Source organism: Canis lupus, chromosome 1, assembly GCF_003254725.2.
Source record: "Canis lupus dingo isolate Sandy chromosome 1, ASM325472v2, whole genome shotgun sequence".
Lineage (NCBI taxonomy): Eukaryota > Metazoa > Chordata > Mammalia > Carnivora > Canidae > Canis > Canis lupus.
In genome coordinates this window covers 119,303,150-119,326,544 of record NC_064243.1, presented here as the reverse complement: position 1 = coordinate 119,326,544, position 23,395 = coordinate 119,303,150, and the positions used below count along the sequence as shown (strand labels likewise).

General features: G+C 48.7%; 1 protein-coding gene across 10 annotated transcripts in view; it reads right to left on the bottom strand.

Moving 5' to 3' along the window:
* Positions 1–7,437: 7,437 nt before the first annotated feature.
* Positions 7,438–23,395, bottom strand: part of CEP89 (centrosomal protein 89) — a 73,310-nt gene continuing 57,352 nt past the window's right edge. For 9 of the 10 annotated variants that reach the window (XM_025425218.3, XM_035706688.2, XM_035706696.2 and 6 more), the window contains 5 exons: positions 22,824–22,991; positions 22,065–22,206; positions 20,639–20,728; positions 13,600–13,769; positions 7,438–7,749 (listed from right to left, as the gene is read on the bottom strand). In XM_025425218.3, coding sequence (XP_025281003.1) covers positions 7,596–7,749; positions 13,600–13,769; positions 20,639–20,728; positions 22,065–22,206; positions 22,824–22,991 — 724 coding nt within the window. In that variant the 3' untranslated portion in view covers positions 7,438–7,595. The remainder of the gene's footprint in view (positions 7,750–13,599; positions 13,770–20,638; positions 20,729–22,064; positions 22,207–22,823; positions 22,992–23,395) is intronic. The other variant, XM_035706702.2, reaches the window with a different exon arrangement.

Genomic DNA, 23,395 nt, shown 5'->3' with positions numbered 1-23,395 from the left:
CAACAGAAATCATGTGAGGAGGGCAGGGTGGGTGGCGGGTGGGAGGGCGACGCCCAGACCAGGCCGGTGGCCACGGGTGGCTCAGCCTCTCCGCAGGCGCCCAGATCCGAATCTCGAGGGGGGCCGGTCCCGCACAGCCCCCACGGCCGCCGCAAGTGTGGGGCGTGCAGGATTGGCGTGGTCCGGCCTCTGGGGCCTCTGCCGGGGAGTGTGCACTTGCTAAGGGTGAGAAGTCGCTTCCGTGCCCCTGGGGTCGCGGGGGAGCACTTCCTTCCCCAGGCTGCCGTGTGGTGTCAGCTTTCCCCTGGCAGAGGGAGCGTTCCACTCCTTCCGTAAATCGCCCCCACTCAGGGGAGACAATCTGGATGTGCCCCACCCCCCCGGCCCGGGCTCCTGGAGACCTTGGCCCCCACTCGCGCGCCCAGCCCTCCCCCCAGGGCCCAGGTGGCCCCCGCTGCCTGTTCCCCTCCGGGCGCTTCCCGGCCCCTTGCACCCGTCCTTCTCGCACCCCCCCCCCTATTTCTCAAGGTTCTGGGAAGCTCTTGACCTTCACTCAAATGTGCTTGTGGTCTGCGCAGACGGACCCGCGTCGCGTCTGCGTTTTTCTTACCGTTTGGGACGTGGTGCGGCGTCTTTGCGTCCCTTCTGCAGGAGCCCAGGCCCCAGCCCGTGCTGCGCAGCCTCCTGGCCTCTCTGGTCCTCCGAGCCCCGGAGGAAGGCTCAGGCCCCCACGTCGTCGCTCCAACCCGTCCCGGCCTGCCGCCTTTCTCACACTGCCTTCTGTCGAGGCCGCGGGCCGTGGGCCTTCCCGCGGCGGCCGCCCCGGGCTCGGGGCCTCCGGGCTGCGAGAGCAGAGAGCCCGGGCCTCCCGCTGCCCTCCAGGCGGGAGAACCTGCGGGGAACCGGGCACGGGCTCCGCGGTGGAGGTGGAGCGGCTGCCTTGGGCTCAGCGTGACCCCGGGCCCCGGGATCGAGTCCCGCCTCGGGCTCCCTGCAGGCAGCCTGCCCCTCGCTCTGCCTGGTCTCTGCCTCTCTGTGTCTCTCACGAATAAATTAATATATAATATATAATATATATATATATATATTTTATATATATATATAAAAGAATCAGTGGAATGTGCCGAGTCCTTAAATGCCAAGGATTTACAGTCTCACCATAAAAAAATTAGCACGGGGGATCCCTGGGTGGCCCAGCGGTTTGGCGCCTGCCTTTGGCCCAGGGCGCGATCCTGGAGACCCGGGATCGAATCCCACGTCGGGCTCCCGGTGCATGGAGCCTGCTTCTCCCTCTGCCTGTGTCTCTGCCTCTCTCTCTCTCTGTAACTATCATAAATAAATAAAAATTAAAAAAAATTAAAAAAAAAATTAGCACGGGAATTCCCTCCCTCCTTGTCACACGAGCTCCCTGTTTGCTCCTTCGCCCCGGATCCTCTCTGTCCCTGGGACTCTGGCTCAGCACGTCACCTACGTGGAGCCCCGCGGTATCTGTCCTCGGTGCCCGAGACGCGTCACTCGGCTCAGCACACGCGTGCTCCCGCGGTGCAGCAAGGCCGGCCCTCGGGGTTTACCCGGAAAGAATGGACACATCCCCACAAAAATGTCCTGCGGATGTTCCGAGCAGCGCCGGGCTCAGGCTCTCCGCGGGCGTGGGGAGGGCGCGGGGAGGGCGCGGGGAGGACGCGGGGAGGATGCGGGGAGGACGCGGGGAGGACGCGGGGAGGACGCGGGGAGGACTTGGGGTCTAGCTTCTCGTTTGGATGCGGGACACCGAGGTCCGTACTGCTGGTGCGGAGCCCGCGGAGAACCCACGGGGAGGCGCGCCCGGGTGGCTCGGTGGCCAAGTGTCGCCTTGGGCTCATCCTGAGACCCCTGAGTCCTGGGACCGAGTCCCACATTGGGGTCCCCGCAGGGAGCCTGCTTCTCCCTCCACCTGGGTCTCTGCCTCTCTCTCTGTCTCTCATGAATACATAAATAAAATTTTTGGAAAAAAAAAAAGGACAGGTTGCCCAGAGCGACCCCGACTTTGGATCTGGGAACACCTAGGCGTGTGTGTCCCCCTGGAGGGAGGGAACCCCACCCACCGAGCCCAGCCGCTTGAGGAATCTGGGAGGTGACGGTCCCGGGTCACCCCAGTGCTGAGGGTGCCAGACGCTTGGCAAGGCCTGGCTGCTGCGAGGGGCTCCCTCCGTCTGCGCCCCGCTCATGGCTCTCAGTCTGGGGCGTCCACGCCTCGCCCGACCCCCGGTTTCTGCAGGCTACACCAGGGCCTCCGTCCCGGCGCCGCGGGCCCCTCCACGCGACACGTCCTCGCTGGACTCCGAAGGCCCTTCTGCACGGAGGCATTTCCTGTGGTTCCTCAGGCCTCCCCGCGCCGGGCCCCGCACCCCGAGGGTGACCTCAGGAGGCCCTGCTCGGTGGGTGCCAAGACCAGGGCCGGGCGCGGCCGCCACACGCCAGGGTCCCCGGGCTCCACGGAAGCCCCCGAGGCCACACGGGCTCTGGTGCCACCCAGGCCTTGATGGGGACAAGCTTTTTGTGAAGGACGACAGAGCCAGTTCCAGAAGGAGCTGGGGGGGCAGCTGCATCTGGGCGGGGGGATCCTGGGCTCTGTCCCCCTATGCCCGGGTCCCGGGGCCCTTGTGCCGCGCCCGCAGCCGCTCCCCTCCTGCCCATGGGGGGCGCTCGCCTCTGGGCACCTCGGGGTACAGGACGCAGCAGGCCGAGTGGGCGCAGCCCCACGTGTCCGTGTCCCCAAGCCTCTGGAAGCTTCCCTCCTCCCCAGGCCTCCCCCCACCCCTCCCTCCTGGGATCGCGGCCGAGGGGAGGGGTTGGCCCCGAGTCCACCCGGCACCTTAGGGTCCCCAGAGACACAGGCCACCCCAAGGCCCCCTGCCCCGAGGCCTCCGGCCTGAGCACCACCCGCCGCTCCCAGGCTGACCAGTGCACCTCCCGAGTTCGCCTTCATCTCAGCCTTAGGTCCTGTTTACTTTCCCGAAACTTTACTAGAATTCTTTTAAGATTTTATTTATTTATTCATGAGAGACACACAGAGAGAGAGAGAGAGAGAGGCAGAGTCACAGGCAGAGGGAGAAGCAGGCTCCATGCAGAGTCTGATGCGGGACTCAAACCCAGGACCCCGGGGTCACGACCTGGGCCTCCTCGGCATCCCTCTGTTATGTTTTAAAAACAGTAAATCTGTGGCACCTGGGTGGCCTGGTTGGCCGAGTGTCTGCCTTCGGCTCAGGGCGTGACCCCGGGGTCCTGGGATCAAGTCTCTCATTGGGCTCCCTGCATGGAGCCTGCTTCTCCCTCTGCCTGTGTCTCTGCCTCTCTCTGTGTCTCATGAATAAATTTTTTAAAAATTGTTAAAAAACAACAACAACAAAAAAAAAGCCCATGCACGATTAGTGGGGGGAGCAACAGCAGTTCCCGTGCCTCTGAGTCAGCGGGAGCGGTTTCCAACTGCGAATGTCTCTGGGGCCCCAGCGCCCGCCTACGTTCGCCCCCAGGGGACGCGGTGCCCGGCGCCAACGCCACCCAACCAGATCCAAACCGTATTGTGCTGAGACTCGCTGTGCTGGTTCAGCCGCACGGGAAGGGCTCCTGTCCGTGTGGGGGCCTCATTCGGTGTCCTGCCTCCCTCCGTCCCTCCGTCCTTGCCTCCCTGCATCCCTTGGTCCTTCCATCCCTGCATCTCTCTATCCCTGCATCCCTCCCGTCTCTCCATCCCCGCCCCCTCCATCCCTCCATCCCACTGTCCCTCCATCCCTCTAACCCGCTGTCCCTCTGTGCCCAGTGTCACAGCAGGTGTCTCCTCGTGGAGGCCGCTGCCTCGGTTCTGGTGGCTGAAGTGCGTCCCCTGTGCTCCGGCCTCCTGGCGCGTGTTCACACACCCCCCCACCCCCCGCCCCGCGGCCTCCGTGGGCCGAGAGCCGCTCCCCACCCTCAGGTGAAGAGCTCACTAGCCGGCGGCCGTCCAGCGTGTTCTTCCTGTGGCTCGTGCTCCTGGGCGCGCCTCGAGACCCCCTTCCCGGGGAGCCTGGGGGGCTCAGTCAAGGCCTGACTCTTGGTGTCGGCTCAGGTCACGATCTCAGGGTGGGGAGATCGAGCCCCATGTCGGGCTCCACGCTCAGCGAGGAGTCTGCTGGAGACTCTCCCTCTCCCTCTGCCCCCTTCCCGCTCGCTCTCTCTCAAACAAATAAAATATTAAAAAAAAAAAAAAAAAAAAAGAGAAATCCTCCCTGACCCAGGGTCATCAACTACCTAGAAGCTTAGTTGTGCCTTTCACACTTAGTTCCATACACAACTGTCCAAGAGAAGTATACTGTGAGTCACATACGTGGTTTACAGGTTTCCAGGGGTCACAGTTTTTCTTCTTTTTTTAAAGTAGAAACGAAAACCAAAGTAGGTGAAATAATCAATTTTCAGAATAGATTTTATTTTACCTAATACACACAAAACGTTCTCTCAACATATAACCAGGTATAAAAGTCACTGCTGAGGGAGATCCCTGGGTGGCTCAGCAGTTTAGCGCCTGCCTTTGGCCCAGGGCGCGATCCTGGAGACCCGGGATCGAATCCCACGTCGGGCTCCCGGTGCATGGAGCCTGCTTCTCCCTCTGCCTGTGTCTCTGCCTCTCTCTCTCTCTCTGTGACTATCATAAATAAATAAAAATTAAAAAAAAAAATCACTGGTGAGGCGTCTTCCGTTCTTTTTGTCATGAGCCTTCGGAATCTGGTGCATGTTTTATGTTTATAGCGCATCTCAATTTGGGGGTTAGATTTTCATCAGAAATCCTTGATCTATACCTAGGTTAACCTTTTAAAATTCATTCAGTGGAGGGGCCACCTGGGGGGCTCAGTCGCTTAAGCGTCTGCCTTCGGCTCAGGTCTTGATCTCAGGGTCCTGGGTTGGGGCCCACGTTGGGCTCCCTGCTCGGCGGGGAGCCTGCATCTCCCCCTCCCTCTGCCTGCCGCTCCCCCTGCTTGTGCTGTTGGATAGATAACATCTTTTTAAAAATTTTTACAAATGTATTCCGTTGAAAAGCTACATGCTTGGGATCCCTGGGTGGCGCAGCAGTTTGGTGCCTGCCTTTGGCCCAGGGCACGATCCTGGAGACCCAGGTGCATGGAGCCTGCTTCTCCCTCTGCCTGTATCTCTGCCTCTCTCTCTCTCTCTCTGTGTGACTATCATAAATAAAAAAAAGAAAATAAAAAAAAAAAGAAAAGCTACATGCTGATGCCCAGGTGTCCCAGCGCACACCGAAGTTTTCCTGAGACTGACCCTGCTGGCTCTGGAAACCCAGGCCCTGGGGTCCTCGCCTGCTCTCTTCTCTCTTGGCTCTAAAACAGATTTCTTGTCTCAGACCCGGAGGCTAGAAGTCCCAAATCCGGGGGTGGGCATGGGCCTCGCTCCCTCTGAACCCCGAGGAGGGGGCTCCTGCAGGGCCTCTTCCTAGCTTCTGGGGTCGCCAGCACCCCCTGCTGTCTTTGGCCCACAGCAACACCTGCCCGACCCGACCGCTGTCGCCTGGCGTCCTCCCTGCGTGTCTGGTTTCAGGGGCACCAGCCACCTGCATGGGGGAGGCCGGGGGACCGACCCCGCTCCAGTCGGACCTAAGTGCATCTGCAACAAGCCTCTTTTCCAAATCATCCCCTTCTGAGGTCCCGGGGGTCACCTGTGAGGTGGCTGAGACCGCACAGCCCAGCACGGGCCACCCCTGGGGACCGGAGCCGGAGGGGCGCAGAGCGGCCGTCGTGGGGACGTGGGAGGGGCGGAGACCGATCCGGGCTGTGGCGGGAAAGTACTATTATTATCTTTTGTTTTGGGGAGGCTAAGATCACGGCCCTGCTTCTGAGCAGTGGGGTTTTCGAGGGTCCACGCGGGCTTCCCCGTAGCTCCCACGGCAGCCACGAAGGTGGGGGGGCCTCGTTTCCCTCCGAGCACCTAGCATGGCCTGCGACCACGTCTGCCCTCGCCCCTGCTGTTCCCCACACGGCGCACAGATGTAAGCATTGCATGGATGCCTGCTGAATACACAGGCTGCGTTGAAAGAAATACACGTCGAGACAGAGAATGCTCCTGTTCCCCCACCGGGGACGCACCGGTCTCAGAGTGGCCGCTGGGGAGGGACAGCCTCTCCCATTCTCGGCGCTTGAGGGGCAGGTGCCCCTTCCCACCCTCGGGCCCTCTGGCGGCAGATCGACCGCAAACCGAGGGCCGCCCCTTGCCCCTGTCCCCCCAAAGTCACAGCCGCATCCACCGCGGCCTGGATTCCCCAGGCTACTGGCTAAGAGCACAGGCCACAGGCTCACCTGTGCTCCTGGGACCCGCTTTATAACTGCTCGCCTGGCCAGGAACGTTCTGGAGCCATGGACTCAGCGGGACCAAGAAGGAAGGGCACCGCCTCCTGCTCTGGTTGGAACCTGCAGGGTGAAGCCCAAGGGGAGGGGAGCCCCCCGGCAATCCAGGCCCCAGGCCCACCCCGGCCTCTACTCCGGCCTCCACCCCACCGCCCTTGCCTCGGCCCACTGGTCCTCTCCTAGGAGGCGGGAAAGCGACAGGAGTGACCAGAGCGGCCCTCTACGAATGTGGCAACAGCAGGGTTCCTGCGACAAGCCACTGGGGCAAGGGGCGTCCCGCCTGCGTGGAGGCTGGAGAGCGGCTGGGTCCCCGCGGCCGACTGGTCACACAGTGTGACATCCCTGCGTGTCTCCCCACTCTAGTAAAATGAAAATAAATTACAATAAAATGTAAAACAGCTGAGATCTTCCATCTCAGCTCCCAACCACCGATCAGAGGCCACGCGGGAACTTTCTGCCCAGCCAGGAGCCTATGCCGGCCTGTGCGCCCCGAGCCCAGGCAGGGGTGAGCTGGGAGGGCTCGGTCACAGGGTGTGGGGGGCCGGGATCCTGCTCCCTGCTGGGCAGCCAGCAGGTCGGGGCCAAGCCGCACCAGGGGTGGGCACCACCGGCAGGAGGCGCCAGGGGGTGGCCCTGTGGGGGGAGGGGGGACCAGCCCGCCCAAGGAGGGGCCCGGGAGCAGCAGGACCCTGGCCCCTGGCGGCCGGGCAGCGACCACACCTTAGCACTGGGTGGCCCCAGAAAAATCGCCTTTCTAGGAGGCTGAGGAGGGAAGGGACGGGGCAGGGGGCACCTTGTAGAGCTTACTAGGCCGTGAGGGCTGGCACCCATCTTTCCCCAAATGCTAAAACAGAGCCCAGAGCACCTGCCAGCACCGCCACTGCCCGCAGCGTGAGCACCCGGTGCCCCAAGCCGTTCCCTTGGGCCCTTGCCCAGCGACAGGCCTGGGAGCTCGGGGCCAGGCCCGCCCAGGAGGTCACTGTCACCTGGAGCCACGGAAGCCAGAGGCCACGTACTGGCACAGCAGCTCGGCACCGTGCTCCCCAAATAAAGCAAAATGTGCAAACACACATCACATTTCTGAGAACTTTACTTCTCTGGTGCCCCCAGGAGGGGAGACGCTGCGGCGGGAGGTGGGGGTTTGCCCTCCCTGTGCACCTCTGGGTCCTGGGTAAAAGCAGGGCTCTGGGCGGGGGGTCCCGGTCACCGGTCCCCGCACGGGCTATGGCTTCACGTCACCGTGGTTGGGGCTGTGGCCCAGGGTGTCCCCCCGGTGCTGTCCCACACACCCGGCCTCTCCAGCGCGACCTGCAGCAGCTCGCGGATTCTCTGGTTTTCCTTGGAGGTAGACTGCCAAACCACCTCGAGCTCACCTTCCATTTCTCTGAGGGAGATACACGAAAAAAAGGGAAAAGTTTAAAATAGCACAAGGAGAAAAATATTTCTAGAGCCCTTAGGAATCCTAAAGTGGCAAGAACTCCAAGGGAAGAATGCTTGATGTCAGAGAACAGATCCCATGATGCCTGGGTTCTGAGGCAAAGGCTGCTGGGGTTGAATGAAACGCTGAGGTCCTCTGGGAAGAGAATAAATACTGAGTTGTGCCTTTTCCTTTATTTTGGACCTTTGCTCTCTGTAGAATTAACACGTAGAAGAATAAAATACAGTGACTGCATGGACTAACCCATAGCACAAGGGCCCGGCTGTGGGTGTCCGCATCGCACAAATCCTGCAAGCCTCCCTGTGTCCCCGCTACCTGTCCCCGCTGGGACCTGGCCGACCCTCAGGCACCTCTCACAACACCCAGCCACAGAGCCAATGAGGGTCCTGGCCATAAGGAGTTAGTCTGGGGGTGAGGGGGGGACTGCGTGGCGTGGGGCTCGTCGCTGAGGACACAGAGAAGACCGGCCTAGTCAGACTGCATGCCGGGGTGAGCACCCAGAGGGACCAAGGTACACACGTAAAGGAAGGGGCTCTGTGACAGGTACCATGGGGAGTGCTGGGGAAACAAGGCCGAAAAGATATTCATGTCCTCGTGGGGCCATGGGCTCCTGGGGGAACAGACCAGGGCCCCAGCTACCACCTCACAGGACAGAGGACCCAATGGGAGAGTGAGGGGGACCAGTCCCAGCCCGGCGGGAACAGTGGGCCACATGTAGGAGGGCAGGTGGCGAGGCCGGCTCCTTTGCTGACACGGCCCGGTGGTTATGGAAGGTGCTACCAAGTGCACTGAGTGCTGCTGTTTGTGGAGGAGGACAATGGGATTCAGGGAGGCCAGCGACGTGCCCACTTGTCCAGCATCACTCCTCTTGTGAACTGTTGCTTTCTCCGAGACCCTCTAATGTTCACTGAACGTTGGGCGCTATTTAATTAAACTGTGTTTAAAAAAGAACCCCACATTTCTCTTTTCTGGACTACATGCTTGATAAATCACAGCAATCATGATCAATGTTTGGCCAAACTCAAAACAAGAATAGGAAATCTCTAAAGGCAGAAGAGAATAAAGACTAAGCTGAAAGCACACATGCAGGCAATGTGTGTTGGTATTGCTTATTGCTTTGAGGACAAAAGCCCGTGCCAGAAAGCCCCCAGGGCTCACACGTATCCACCTTTCTCCCCTTCTTCCTAGAAACACTCTGAACTACGTGTTCCACAACTGGGCAGGTAAGTAGAGGTACACAAAGGGCCCTCAATGTTCCAGTGATGTTAAAACAGCCTATTTTCAAAATTAATAATGAAATTAAAAGTGGCTCCAGGTTGGGAATATGCTTTAGCACCAAAGAGAAGCAAATGCAAACTTTCTATAGAGGAAAAACCACCTTAATTGACAACCTTAGGATTCCACAGATTAAATGCAACCATATACATGTTCATAGTTAAAAAGCTACTGTACATAGAAACAAGCCACACAGAGCAAGAGCCAAAACAAAAACAAATTTAAACTCCCCCAAATTTCAGATATTGAAAAAATAACTACAAATGAAATGTTAAAAGAAATAAAAGATGTTTTTAAAATAAGCAAAGACCAGGAATTTATTTTAAAAACAAATAGGCAGCTTTTCAAGAGAACCAAATAGAACTGAAAATGAAGTACACTGTTTTTGAAATAACAGCCCCCTCCAAAAAAAAACAAAAACAAGAACAAAACAAAACAAAAAAACCCGATGGCTGGGTTAAACACTACAGTGAACACAGCTGAAGAGAGAATTAGTAAACAGGAATATTGAGCGAAAGAATTACCCAGAATGCGGATCTTAAAAACAAGGGGGAGAAAATTTAAGACAAGGCACGTAGAGGATTCAGTAAGAAGGTCCAACATACATTTAATCTGAGCTCCAGAAGGACATTTAGAAAGAATAAGGAGAAATGATTTAAGAAATAATGGCTTATTTTAAGAAAAGAGAGTTTTCTGGACTAATGAAAGACACAAAACCACAGATAGAATAATTTACACCAACCAGACAAGCAAAAAGAAGCCTCCAGATAAACACATACCTAAGAAATTACAGAATACAAGTGACAGAAGAGAACTTTAAAAAAAAATTATTTATATATGAGAGAGAGAGAGCAGACAAGCAGGGGAAGGGGCAGAAAGAGAGGGAGATAATCCCAAGCAGACTCCCAGCTGAGTGCAGAGCCTTACAGGGGCTCAATCTCACAACCTGAGATCACAACCTGAGCTGAAACCAAGAGTTGGATGCTTAACCAATTGAGCCCCCCAGCCGCCTCAGGTCAATTATTTTTAAAAATGACAAAAGGCTCATCAGGGACTTGTCAAAACAGACTTCTCAAACAGAGAACACAGAATATGCTGAGAAAAAAAGACTGTCAAGGTAAAATTCTGTAGTTAGCAAAAATGATCCTACAAGGATGAAGGAGAAATGTGGACATTTTCAGATAAACAGAAACTAAGAAAGCTTACTCCCAACAGACTCTTACTAAAGAAACTTCTAAATGATGGGTTTTAGGAGGAAGGAAGCTAACCTGAGAAATAAAGTCTGAGACGTAAGAGAGAACATGTTAAGAGATAAACTAAGGAAATGAGAAAATTTTAAGAGTTTATTTGAGCAAAACTCAACTAATATTGGGCAGCACCCTGCCTCGCAGAGAGAAAGAGCTCTGAGGAGCTGTACAAAATAAAAGACTTTTATAGGCAGATGGGAGCAGGAACAAGGAAGTTGTACTAGGCAAAAATGGGGGTGATTATTGCAAAGTTACTCTCCTTCAGGGGATGACAGGGTCAACCAGGCTCAGGACCTAACTAGTGCCAACTGGCAATTACTGATTGACTAGTTAAAGATTCCCTCCTGGTAGAGCCAAAATTGTAATTAAGCCCAGCCTTGCTTTGGTGATGTGAGGCCCATTTTGGGTCTGTTGTCTTGTTTTAATAATAATCAGTAAGTAATCGGTACCTACAGGTACATCAAAATAAAGAACTGTATAGAAACCAGTAACATATAATTTGGGGGGGGGGCTAACAATAATGATATAAAATAGATCTTTGTTTTTCACTTTTATCTACCTAATGACACTAGGCACCAACATCATATACCTTGAGGGGGGTAAGAATTAGATAAGAGCATTAGATCTTGTGTTGGGGGAAAGAAATGTAGAGATGTTAAATTTATTTATTTTTGTTTTGTTTTGAGCCCAACATAGGGCTTGAACTTACAAGCCTGAGACCAAGACCTGAGTTGAAAGATCAAGAGTTGGTCACCAAAACCAAATGAGCCACCCAGGACCCCCTAAATTTAGATTTTTTTTTTTAAAGATTTTATTTATTCATGTGTGTGTGTGTGTGAGAGAGAGAGAGAGAAGGAGCAGGCTCCATGGAGGGAGCCTGATGCGGGACTTGATCCCAGGACTCCAGGATCATGCCCAGGGCCAAAGATAGGCGCTAAACCACTGAGCCACCCAGTGATCCCCCTAAATTTAGATTTTTAATGCTAAACATCCATGGTAAAATTTCAATGGTAACCACTGAAAGTACAGAAATGGAATGCAGAGGGGTGCCTGGGTGGCTCAGTAGGTTAAGCGTCTGTCTTCAGCTCAGGTCATGATCTCAGGGGATTTAGCCCTGCGTGTGCTCTGTCAAATAAACGAAATCTTAAAAAAGGGGGGGGATCCCTTGGTGGCTCAGCGGTTCAGCTCCTGCCTTTGCTCAGGGCATGGTCCTGGGGTCCCAGGATCGAGTCCCGCGTCAGGCTCCCAGCATGGAGCCTGCTTCTCCCTCTGCATGTGTCTGCCTCTCTTTCTCTCTCTCTCTCTTTCTCTCTATCATGAATAAAAAAAAAAAAAAATCTAAAAAAAAAAGAAAAAAGAAAGAAAGAATACATAACTCTCAAACCATTTAAGGACAGATGTGGAATGAGGGAGAAAGTGAAAAACAAAGTGCCATTTTATTAATGCAACTCCAAACCTCCTGTCTGGCAAGAAATTTGGTATTGGCCCAACTTTTCACAAAGCAGCCGTTTATGGTGGTAAGAACTTCTGTGACTACAAAAAACACGACAGTAAGACTTCATTCAGCCTTACGCTTAAGAAGCATCTGGCTGATGGAAAACAAACAGGTATCTGCATTCCGGCTGACGTCCAATACACGGATCCTCCTAGAACTTGGAGATAATCCCAAGACTGTATTATGATTCTTCTGCATGTATCAGTTTATATCCCAATCTCTCAAAGACAGCACGGCCATTGTGAAAGGGCAGACTCAAGTATGAAACCAAAACAACATGAGGGACCAACCAAGTTCACCTGCAAGGACCAGGTGACGTTCTCCGGACCAGGCGACATTCTCTGGTGAAGTTTTTAACATGCTGGCAACGCTTCCTCTAGCATGTGTTTAAAGGATGCAGTGTAACTAACTGATTCAGTACTTTACAGATACAGAAAACATAATGCACCCATATTCTTATGATTATGATCTTACAAAAAAGGAATCATTAGATTTTTAAATCCCCAGAAATGGGGGGAAAAAAAAAGAAGAAGAAGAAAAGAAAAAGAAAGAACAGAAATGAGACATTTAATCAAAAACCTCCCAAGAAAATTGAATAAAGCAAAAGTATCAGAGAATAGAAAAGAGGGAAAGACAATGAGAGGCCCGGACTGATTTAAGAAGTCCAATATTCAAACAATTAGTTCTCTCTTTTTTTTTTTTTTAATTTTGTTTACTTGGGAGAGAGTGAGCAAGAGAGAGAGAGAGAGAGAGAGAGAGAGCACAGGAGCAGGAGCAGGGGCAGAGGGAGAGGTAGAGGCAGACTCCCTGCCGAGCAGGGAGCCTGACATAGGGCTCAATCCTGGGACCCCAGGACCATGACCTGAGCCACTGGCAGATGCTTAACCGACTGAGCCACCCAGGCGCCCCCACAATGAGGAGTTCCAAAAGGGGGATTAAAGAAAATGAGGAGCACAGTGTGGTGACTGCAGGTAACCACACTGTGCTGTACACCGGAAAGTTGCTAAGAGGGTGGATTTTCAACGTCCCCACCATAACCACCGCCACTGCCACCAGCACCACAACGAGATGGCAGTTAGGGGAGGTGAGGGAGGTGCTAACTAACCTGACGGCAGTGGTCATTTCACAAGATGTACCTGTATCAAATCACCACATTATACACCTCAACCTTACACAATCCTGTACGTCAACGGCTGGGGGTAAGAATTTATTTTTTATTTTTTATTTTTTATTTTTTTTAAGATTTATTTATTTATTTCTGATAGACATAGTGAGAGAGAGAGAGAGAGGCAGAGACACAGAGGAGGGAGAAGCAGGCTCCATGCAGAGAGCCTGACATGGGACTTGATCCCGGAACTCCAGGATCGCGTCCTGGGCCAAAGGCAGGCGCCAAACCGCTGAGCCACCCAGGGATCCCCTGGGGGGAAGAATTTAAAAAGAAAATGAGCAAATAAAAATCAAGACCAATATTACATTCAGATTAAATTTGAATGTAAAAAATAAACAAAACAGGGATGCCTGGGTGGCTCAGCGGTTGAGCGTCTGTCTGGCTCAGGGCATGATCCCGGGGTCCTAGGATCGAGTCCCGCATCAGGCTCCCCTCAGGGAGCCTGCTTTTCCCTCTGCCTGTGTTTCTCTCTCTCTGTCTCTCATGAATAAATAAATAAAATCTTAAAAAAATTTTTTTTAAATAGACAAAACAGGTCCAGAGGGTTTTACTAGAAAGTTCTAGCAAATATTCAAAACTAAGCCTGCTCTATGGAGCTGGGGTGGCCATACCTCTTCTGCTGGAGGGCCTGGTCTAGGATATCCTGCTTGTCTTGCAGCATCCGATGGAGGTGCCTCATCTCTTGCTGGTACTGGGCTGTCTTGCTGGCAAAGTCTTCCTGCTGCTCTGTCAGGCGGTGACTGATGTCACCCACTTTCAGTGCCGCCTGTTTCTTGTACCCCTGGGGGGAGGAGGAGGCACCGAGTGAGCAAGGGCGTGCTGCCTGTGGCCCCAGGGATGGCTTCCCAGGCGCATACCCTCCCCATCTGGGCTATCAGAGCCCCTAGAGAGGATGAAAACACCCGTGAATAAATCTGATCTGGGAGGGCAAGTCTGCATCATAAAAGTCAGAGAAAAATAAAACAAGGAATGTCAAGTATCATATAAAAGCAAATTTCTAATGTGCATCATGCCATTTTTTACATGCTACAAATAAAAACAGACCAAGCTGGCAAGGTTTGTTATACTTATTGGTAAGGAGATGACAGAGATAAAAGCCGGGTTCATAGATTTTCCTTTTACATTTTTATTGTATAGTATTTAAGGTTATGACTTCCCTCTGAGCATTTCTAAAACTGTTGTCACATAGATGCTAATTTTTAGTTCACGCAGATTCAATTCCGTGTAGAAGCTGACAGTTTATACATCCTCTCTGACCCAGGTGTTGGTCTACCTCATGGTTTTCACATTTCCAGGTAAAAGAATATTTTTTTGCTTTCTGATTTTGTGTTTCTGGTTCTCATCTTTTTGATCAACAAATGTGCCTTAAAAAAACAACAACAAATGTGCCTTATTTCTACTCTCGGGGTTTTTTTTTTTCGTAGCCAATCAACAATCAATTGATCAATTGTTCTGTGTAAATATACATACACACCCCTAAATAAACCTTATAGATTACGTTGTTAGATCTTCTGTATCCTTAGTTCCTTTTGTTTAATCTCTTGATCTGTCTTGGACCAAGAGATTAAAGCTATTAACCATGTTTCCATTTCTCTTTGCATGTCCTATAGTCTGTACTTTATATATCTGCTATGTTTATTTAGTGCAGAGATATCTGTAGCTACTATATACTATTAATTGCAGTCTTTTATATTAGAAGAGCTCCTTTTTTTTGGTCTCATTTAGTGCTTTTCTCCCAAACTCCATCTCGGCACGTATAAAGATTGCAACTTCCTTTCTTTTTGTTTGCATAAATCTAGATGATCTTTACTCATCCTTTTACTCTTCAGCTTTCTGATGTACTTTGTTTCAGACTGGCTCTTGGCTCTATCACGGAATACTGTTTGCTTCACTATCTAATCCAAAAAAACGTTTTTCTTTTAGTGGGTGAATTAAGCTCATTCCCATTGATTTATCAATTTTGTTATTTCATTAACCTACATACATTTTTAAAGACTTTAATGTAGTCCATCTTCTCTGTTCTTTTCACTGTTGTAATTCTACTGTTTAGGAATGGATCTCTGGGTTCTTGTGGTGACTTTTATTCTCATGCCTCTAGATTACATCTCCTTAGTCCTCTCATTTATCAAAGGTAACATAATGTTGGCTCACAACGATCTTTTCTTCCCCTACTTAAATGTGCTTAAGCTTCTCCTTGCTTTTTCAGCTTGAAATGATATCCTCTGAACTCTCCGTTATGACAATATGAAGCAATCAGCTAGTTTGCTCTACTTTCTACTTTCCTACCGCCCTCACCTATCAGTTTTTCCTTGGTTGCATTAATTCCACGTTGTCAAAAAACATTTACGTTTTATTCCATCGGCCTTATCCCAGCTTCGCTGAAGTCTTAGTTCCCAGTTAAATACATCCTTTGCTCGATACCAGTACTTTTCTGAAATTTGCCCAATTGTTTCTTGACAGGCTGAACTCAAGCTGATTAATCTTTAGGTGAGATTTATGGGAAAAATGTGCCCGGAGCTCTTACTCGGTCAAAACCGTCTGAAGAGTAGCTTGGTTGGATGGAAACATCCTTGGCTCATACTCTGTTTTCTTGAATATTTATAGAAGGCATTGCTCTTGGCATTCAGCATTACTGTTGAGAACTATGATGCCGACATGTTTTTTTTCTCTTATGACTTGGCCTTTTGCCTGGGTGTCCAAGGTTTTCTTTATATATATATAATATATATATTTATTTTTTTAAGATTTTATTTATTTATTTATCGGAGATAGGGAGAGAGAGGGGATGGGGAGCAGAGGGAGAGGGACAAGCAGACTCTGTGCTGAGCACGGAGCTTGATGTGGGGCTCGATCCTATGACCCCGATATCACAACCTGAGCTGAAACCAAGGGTTGGACGCTCAACTGACTGAGCCACTCAGGCGCCCCTGTCTTTGTTTTTAAGAGATTTTATTTTTAAGTAATCTCTACACCCAAGGCAGGGCAAGAAACACAACCCCGAGATCGAGAGTCACATGCTCCACCGTCTAAGCCAGCCAGGCGCCCCTTCTTTCTTTGTCTTAAAGTCCTTTCAGTATGTAGATTCAAGTCATTTATTTCAAAAAGCTTTTTATGAATTATTGTTCAGAACTGTTTTGATTTCTTCTTTGGGGACTCTTAACAATAAGCACATTGAATGTCTTATCCCTCTCTATTGCATTCTTTTTACATCTTTACTTCCACCTTTCTGTCTTTAAATTGCTCATTTCTCTCTTTATGTCCTTGTTGCACATTTAAGGTATCTTTCTCCTTGTGTTCCCTGTAATTTCATCTGCATCTCTGAAGCAGTTGTTCCTTTCCTTCTATTTCTTCCCAGAGTTGTGTCAATTCCAGGTCACATCTGCCTTTGTCTGACCACCTATCTCTGCTTTGTAGGATTTCTTCCTCGATTTGATGGCTTTATTAAGTTTTATTTTATTTTTCAAGATTTTATTTAAATTCAAGTTAGTGTGCATATAGCGTAGTATTAGTTTCAGGGGTAGAATTTGGTGATTCATCAGTTGCATATACCACCAGTTATCATTCCATCATGTGTCCTCCTTAATGCCCATCCCCCAGGTACCCCATTCCCTCACGCACAGCCCCTCCAGTGACCCTCAGTTTTCCCTACATTTAAGAGTCTCTTGTGGTTCGCCTTCCTCTCTTTGTCTTATTTTATTTTTAAGTTTTAGCTTTCCAGCTACCTATCTCTTTACTTATCTACCTATCAGTTCACTTTTGGGTATAGTTTATAATTTTGATCTTTGTGGTAACATTATTTCTGATGCATTTTCTTCATGTGCAGGAAAATTGTACTTCTATTTTTCTTATTTTTCTCTGGAGGCCCATGAATCCCTCTGGGATGAGATGAGGTTCCCGGGAGGGTGCAGCATGATGGGCTGGGCTTCCAGGCTTTCCAAACCACCCCTCTAGTAGCCCCTTCTCAGGCCTCTGAATCCAGCTTGATTCGGAAGAGCTCCTGCCTGCAGCTCTGTTTTTCTCAGATCACAACACAGCCCTGATTTCAAAGGTGACGTCTTCGCTTTGGGGAGTCCTATTTTGCTGGGGTTTTCTAAGATGTTATCCTCGAATTTTCTCAGCCTTTTCTAGGTCTCTAACCTTTACTTCCTCAGAGATCCACCCTAACCTGGATCCAGCTCTCAGGTGTCCTGGTGGGGGGGGGGGGGGGGGGTTACGCGCTGGGTGGATCCTTTGTAGGATCTTATCCAGATGAATGATAATGAGATACATTCCTAAGATAAGGCCAAACACCCTGAAGATCAGACCTCCTCTTTCCGAAACAATAGCCAACAGGAAACCCAGAGCAGGGAAGAAAAAAAAATGAAAAACAAAAACCTCCAAGCCCATGATTCCTCATTATCACTCAAAATACTTCTCTTTAGAGTCCCATCATTAATAGTATGGTGTATTCCTTCTAGCCTTTCTGAGAATTGAGATACTGTTTTGTATACAGCTTTTGATTTTGTTGAATTTAAATTGTAAAATATATTATTTAATTAATTCCCCAAATGATTATTGGTTATTGCATTTATTGAACATTATGTGCCAGGTGCTATTTTAGGTGCTTGGGATATACCAGTGAACAAAAACAGAAAAGAATCCCTGTCCCTGCGGAGCTTCTAGTCTGGCCTGGGGGTATAGACAAAAGCCAATGAAGTACATAGTCTGTTAGAAGGTGACACATAACATATAAAATACATATCAATTGGCTGTTAATGTTATTTGTAAGGTTTGTGGTCAAGAGTAGGGGAGTCAAAAGTTACACATGGATTTTCAACTGCGTGGGGGGTTGGTTCAAGGACTGACTGTAATCATTAATCTCATTTTTGCTAAAATCTTTTCCTTATTTTTCATTTTGTTTTACAACCTACGAGTGCCCCAAACAATTTAATTTTACCTGTTTTAAACTTTATATAAACACAATCATATTACAGGCACTCATACGTGTTATGTTCCTTTCACTCAATATTATGCTTGTGCGATTCACCCACAATACAGTAAATATAATTATTCATTTTCATTGCTATTAGGTATTCCTTCTGGATGCATCACAATTTATCTGTTCCACTGCTGATGGATACGGGGTCGTTTTGTTTGGGACAATAATGCTGATTCGATCTTCTCTTTTCTTTTCTTTTTCTTTTCTTTTCTTCTTTTCTTTTTTCTTTTCTTTCTTTTCTTTTCTTTTCTTTTCTTTCTTTTCTTTCTTTCTTCTCCTTCCTTTCCCTTCCCTTCCCTTCCTTTCTCTTTCTTTCTTTCTTTCTTTCTTTCTTTCTTTCTTTCTTTCTTTCTTTCTTTCTTTCTTCTTTCTTTCTTCTTTCTTTCTTCTTTCTTTCTTTCTTTCTTTCTTTCTTTCTTTCTTTCTTTCTTTCTTTCTTTCTTTCTTTCTTTCTTTCTTTCTCTTTCTCCCTCTCTCTCTCTCTCTCTTTCTTTGATTTTATTTACTCATAAAAGACACAGAGAGAGAAAGGCAGAGGGAGAGGCAGGCTCCAGGCAGGGAGCCTGATGTGGGACTCGATCCCAAGACCAAGGATCACACCCTGAGCCAGGAGCAGGTGCTCAACCACTGAGCCACCCAGGCGTCCCCGATTCGACCATTTCTTTACATGATTTCTGGTGCACATCTGTGAGTTTTCTTGTCTGGAAAGGATAAGGGAGGGATGGCTGGGTTGTGAGCTGTGTGAATGTTCTACTCTACTAATGGTTTAAACTCCTTTCCAGCCGCAGCAGCTACACAGAAAAGTTCCCACTGCTTCATGTCACTGCCAAATGCTCTGTATTGTCAAACTTCTTAATTTTTCACCTTGAAGGTACAAAATGGGTAAAAAACACATTTGCACCATCTGGCCACTTTAAAAGATTTTATCTTTGCCTTTGGTGTTGTGCAGTCTCACTAAGGTGTGTCTAGATAGGGATTTCTTTTTCTTTATCCTGCCTAGTTAGATTGTAACAACTAAGCCTACTTTGAAGATAAAACTTAGCATATCCTCTCTTACTTTAAAACAGTGTCAGAAATAAAATTCCCAGAAAACGATGATGTCTATTAGGAATCCCTGATGACATTTTAGAAGTCAACACAAATCTGAAAGCTATCGGGTTAAATCAAACCATTCCTACCACCTAAAGCCAAAGGATAAGTTGCCCTGAGTTCTGGGCGGAAGACTCATGCAGCATTTTCAATTCTCCTTTAGCAAAGCAACCCTTTCTTCAATGGCATCATGCCTAAAAGCCCACATTTGGGAACAGGAGTGGAGCTGCTCTGACCCACAGAAGGAATGACTTCCCTGGACCTGTGGTGGGATCACCCCTCACCACAAAGGCCACTGACCAAAATAAACGAAAACAGTGATGTGCTGGCGGTGAGCTAGTCTTCTCTGAATTTGGGTAGATGCAGGTGATCTTCCCTGGGGAAGGCCCAGAATCCAGATCAGGACAGCTCAGGGATGTTGCATGGGGCAGACCCTACTGGGAACCAGAAAGCCCCTCAGGTAGCATCTCTGTCTGTACCACTTGAAAATCAAGATGTACAGGCAATGTGGCTTCCAAAAACTTGACATTTGTGTTATTTAAGCAATATTCATGAAACACGGGGCGGGGGGGTAGTCTATTCTTTGCCTTAGGGCGGGCATATGCTTGGATCTGAGCAACTATATGTTAAATTTTGTTTAACGTTTAAAAATTAAATAATTGAGGACGCATATTCCCTAAAACAAAACAAAGTTGTGACATATATTTACATACATATGTACGTATATACATACACACGCTGTTCACTCAGTAACCACACTTGTTTACACAGAGCTAGCCAATGCTTCATTTGTTGGTAATTTTCCAACATAGTAAATGTCATCAATCTATTTCTCCACATGTTAGGCCCTTTTTTATTTTTATTCATTCATTCATTCATTCATTCATTTATTTAATTTTTAATTTTTTTGTTAGGCCCTTTTTTAATCATCTCCGACAGAGGTCCCAAGTCTTATTCCCCACGCTACAGCTACATGCACTCATAGACCTTCCCCTTCAAAACCCATAGGTTCCCTGCCTTCCCCCCAGGCCCTAGCCTGCCTGCACCCCTGCTCCTGCTTCTGAGGAGTCCATTTGGCTGGTAAGGCTGTGGATGCAGATGCAGAGGCTGGCAGTCGGAACACACATTTCAGAGGGATGGGAGGTGGTCAGGTAAGGGAGATGGCCTAAGGGAAGAGAGCTGATACCATGACAGTGGTTTTCTTGGGCAGAGAAACTGGGGGGAATGGGGGGGGGAGCAATTAGGATAAAGCTAGAGAGGTGAGGGTCAACTCCGTTCTCTAACCAAACCAACTGATGCTGGGCTTGAGCATAAAGCCTGAACATTAAACTCAGGGTAGAGCCTGGAGATTTTTCCGTAGCCCCTTTTCTTTTTTTTAAACAGCTGTATGGTATCTTATTGTGTAGATAAACTGGTTTATTTAATGAGGGGGTTGGTGCCATAAGCAATACTGCTTAACCCTGTGAATGATTAGTGATGCATACATGCAAAATGAATCATTTTCTTAAACATGGAAATCTGACCCCAGTAAGCCATTGTTTCCATTTGAAAATGGAACCACTGAGGCTAATGGTTCCACTTACCTTGACTTTTTCCTTTAACCTTCCCAAGCGAATATTGCCTTCTATGATTTTGTTGAGAACTCCATGCTTCTCACTTTCTAGACATTTAGCCTAAGGAGAAAAATGAAAAGAAAAATAATGGGCACCCCGCCTGCCCCCCACTCCCTGCGTGAGGGCTGTGGGCAGAGCCTGTGCCAACGGCTGAGGAGGGGCAAGAACCCAGAACAGCAGGCTGGGTGCCCTTCCTGGGCGCCAATAGAAGATCGAGACCCCCCCAAACAAGGGGGATGTGTTATAAGGGCTTCCAGCACACCTCTCTAATCGTATTCAAGGAATAAGTGCCCAGATGCAAATCAATTTTCAGCTTGACTATTTGAATAATTACAAAGTTAAAGATAATGTGAATGCACCATGCCATTCACCAAACCAAATGTGACGGCATCACATCCAAGAGGAATGTCATTTGAAGCTCAATGATTTAACAGTAACATCCACCTGGGAATTGCTATACACTGCAAATTATTTCAAATGCTAAAATAAAAAAAAGCGAGGGTGAGCATTCCTTCTAAGGCATCTGATCTCATTTGATTTCCTTCAGAAAGGAAAAATATGACACAGGAAGTTAAATAACTTGCCACAAGTCACACAGAAAACCCATCCTAAAGATGGGATTAGAAATTAGATGCCACTTTCAATAAATTAAGGCCTAGGAGACCAGGACAGGGTAAGGTTGGGATGCTGGGGCCACGGTCCCAGGACAGGGCAGAGGCAGCTAGTACCACCCCCGGACCTCAGCTAGAGGGGCTGACCCTGGGGCTCACAGGTGCAAGGAGCTTGCAGGGTCAAGGGGACAGCAGTGTCTGTATGTACACAGAGGTTTCTTGTGGCGGAAAGAGGTAGAGGGGAATGAACGCAGCTCCCCAATGTCTATGTGGGTCTAAGGATTCTGAATCCGAGCCTGGCTTTCAGGCCATAATAACATAGATCAAGGCAGGAGGAAAGAACACACTTCATTTATGTATTATTGACTTAGTAACTTCTAAGCATTTGGACAAATACTATATGGCTTGCACTTATATTTCCATCCTGGGCCCACACATGGGAAGGATGGGCTAAAATTTGGAGAATCTGAAAATGTGCAGTTAAAATTTAAAAAGAGGAAGCTTTTTATGAGTAGTTTTGTAAAGAAAACACTCTTAAAAAAAAAAAAGATTTATTTTAGGGTAGGTGGGAAGGGCAGACGGAGGGAAACAATCTCCAGCAGGCTCCGCACTGAACTTGGGGCCTGAGGCGGGGCCTGATCTCACAACCCTGAGATCATAACCTGAGCTGAAATCAAGAGTTGGATGCTCAACCGACTGAACCACCAGGCACCCCAAGAAAATGCTCTTAAAATTACGTTTGCATATTGACGTTCAGCGTACCTGAAGAAACTGAGGGAGCTTACCAAACACATGAGATTGTTGCGTTCCTGGGTTATATTCTCTGCCAGGCCAACAAGATTTGCCAGGTACTGGTTAGCAGACATTTCGCTCTCCATGGCTTTTTCCACCTGCTTTTTGAGGACATCAATTTTCTTTTGAGATCTCCTAGAGAGTTCCCCAAAATGGTGGAATAAAAAACTCATTAGCTTGAATGGCAAGGACATAGTGAATATCTGCATCATAAAAATAGCAAGTACGTTAGCATTTAAACATATTCTTTGGCAACCTAAATCTTCTACTAAGTGTCAGGGTGAGAAGAGGTAAATGAGTTTAATTTTAAGTGAAGCATAATTATTGACTCCAAGTCAACAGGAAATCACAAAATGCTTAACACAATTAATAGGCTACTTATGTATTACTCCATTAATTTTTCTGGCTCATGTTCTAAAAAATGCTTTTGAAAAAGGAATCAAGTTAACCCAAAGCTGACTTTTGGGAAATGCATAGGAAAGAACTTCCAGTACTTTCAGCATCATAGGGTCATCATTATGACTATCAACTATAGTTGAACTATAGAATTGAAAAATGTCGGCTAAAGCTGGTCAACAGAAAAGCCTTTACTGTACTTTTCTTTTGATACCCAGTAATCTCAATGATCCTTTTCCATTTTATATCCAATATTAGAAAAAGAAAAGAAAAATAAAACAGAATATTTGTCTCTTTTTAATATTAAAAAAAAAATCTAAAAAACAAACCAGCTTAAGAAAAAAATAGATAAAAACCTATTTATTTTCTGTGCCCTGTTGAGTTCAGCTTCCAGTGCTTGATTTTTAGCTGCCAGATTGTTCTTCTCTAAGAGCAGACTCTGTTTCTGCACTTGCAGGAGTGCCAACTTTCCCATCAACTCTTCCATCTCGGCACCTCCTTTCTCCTCTTCCTTCTGCAACCGGCTGGTGGACAAAAACATCACAGGCTTGTATCTGGCACCCTGAAGCGAACATGAGGTGGCCCCTGCCAGGCAAGTGAGGGGCAGCCCAGCCCACGGGGATCCGTGGAAGGTCCACAGGAGTCCACGGGGGTGTGGAAACGCTGCCCATCCCCTCCCGAAGGGCCTGGTGGGGTAATGATTTAACCCCCTTTTTTTTCTTTTAAGATTGTATTTATTTATTCATGAGAGACACACAGAGAGACGCAGAGACACAGAGGGAGAAGCAGGCTCCTTGCGGGGAGCCTGATGCAGGATTCGATATCAGGACCCCTGGGATCATGCCCTGAGCCAAAGGCAGATGCTCAACCACTGAGCCACCCAGGTGCCCCCAATGTAACCCCTTTTCTTGCCCATAATTGTGTCTTT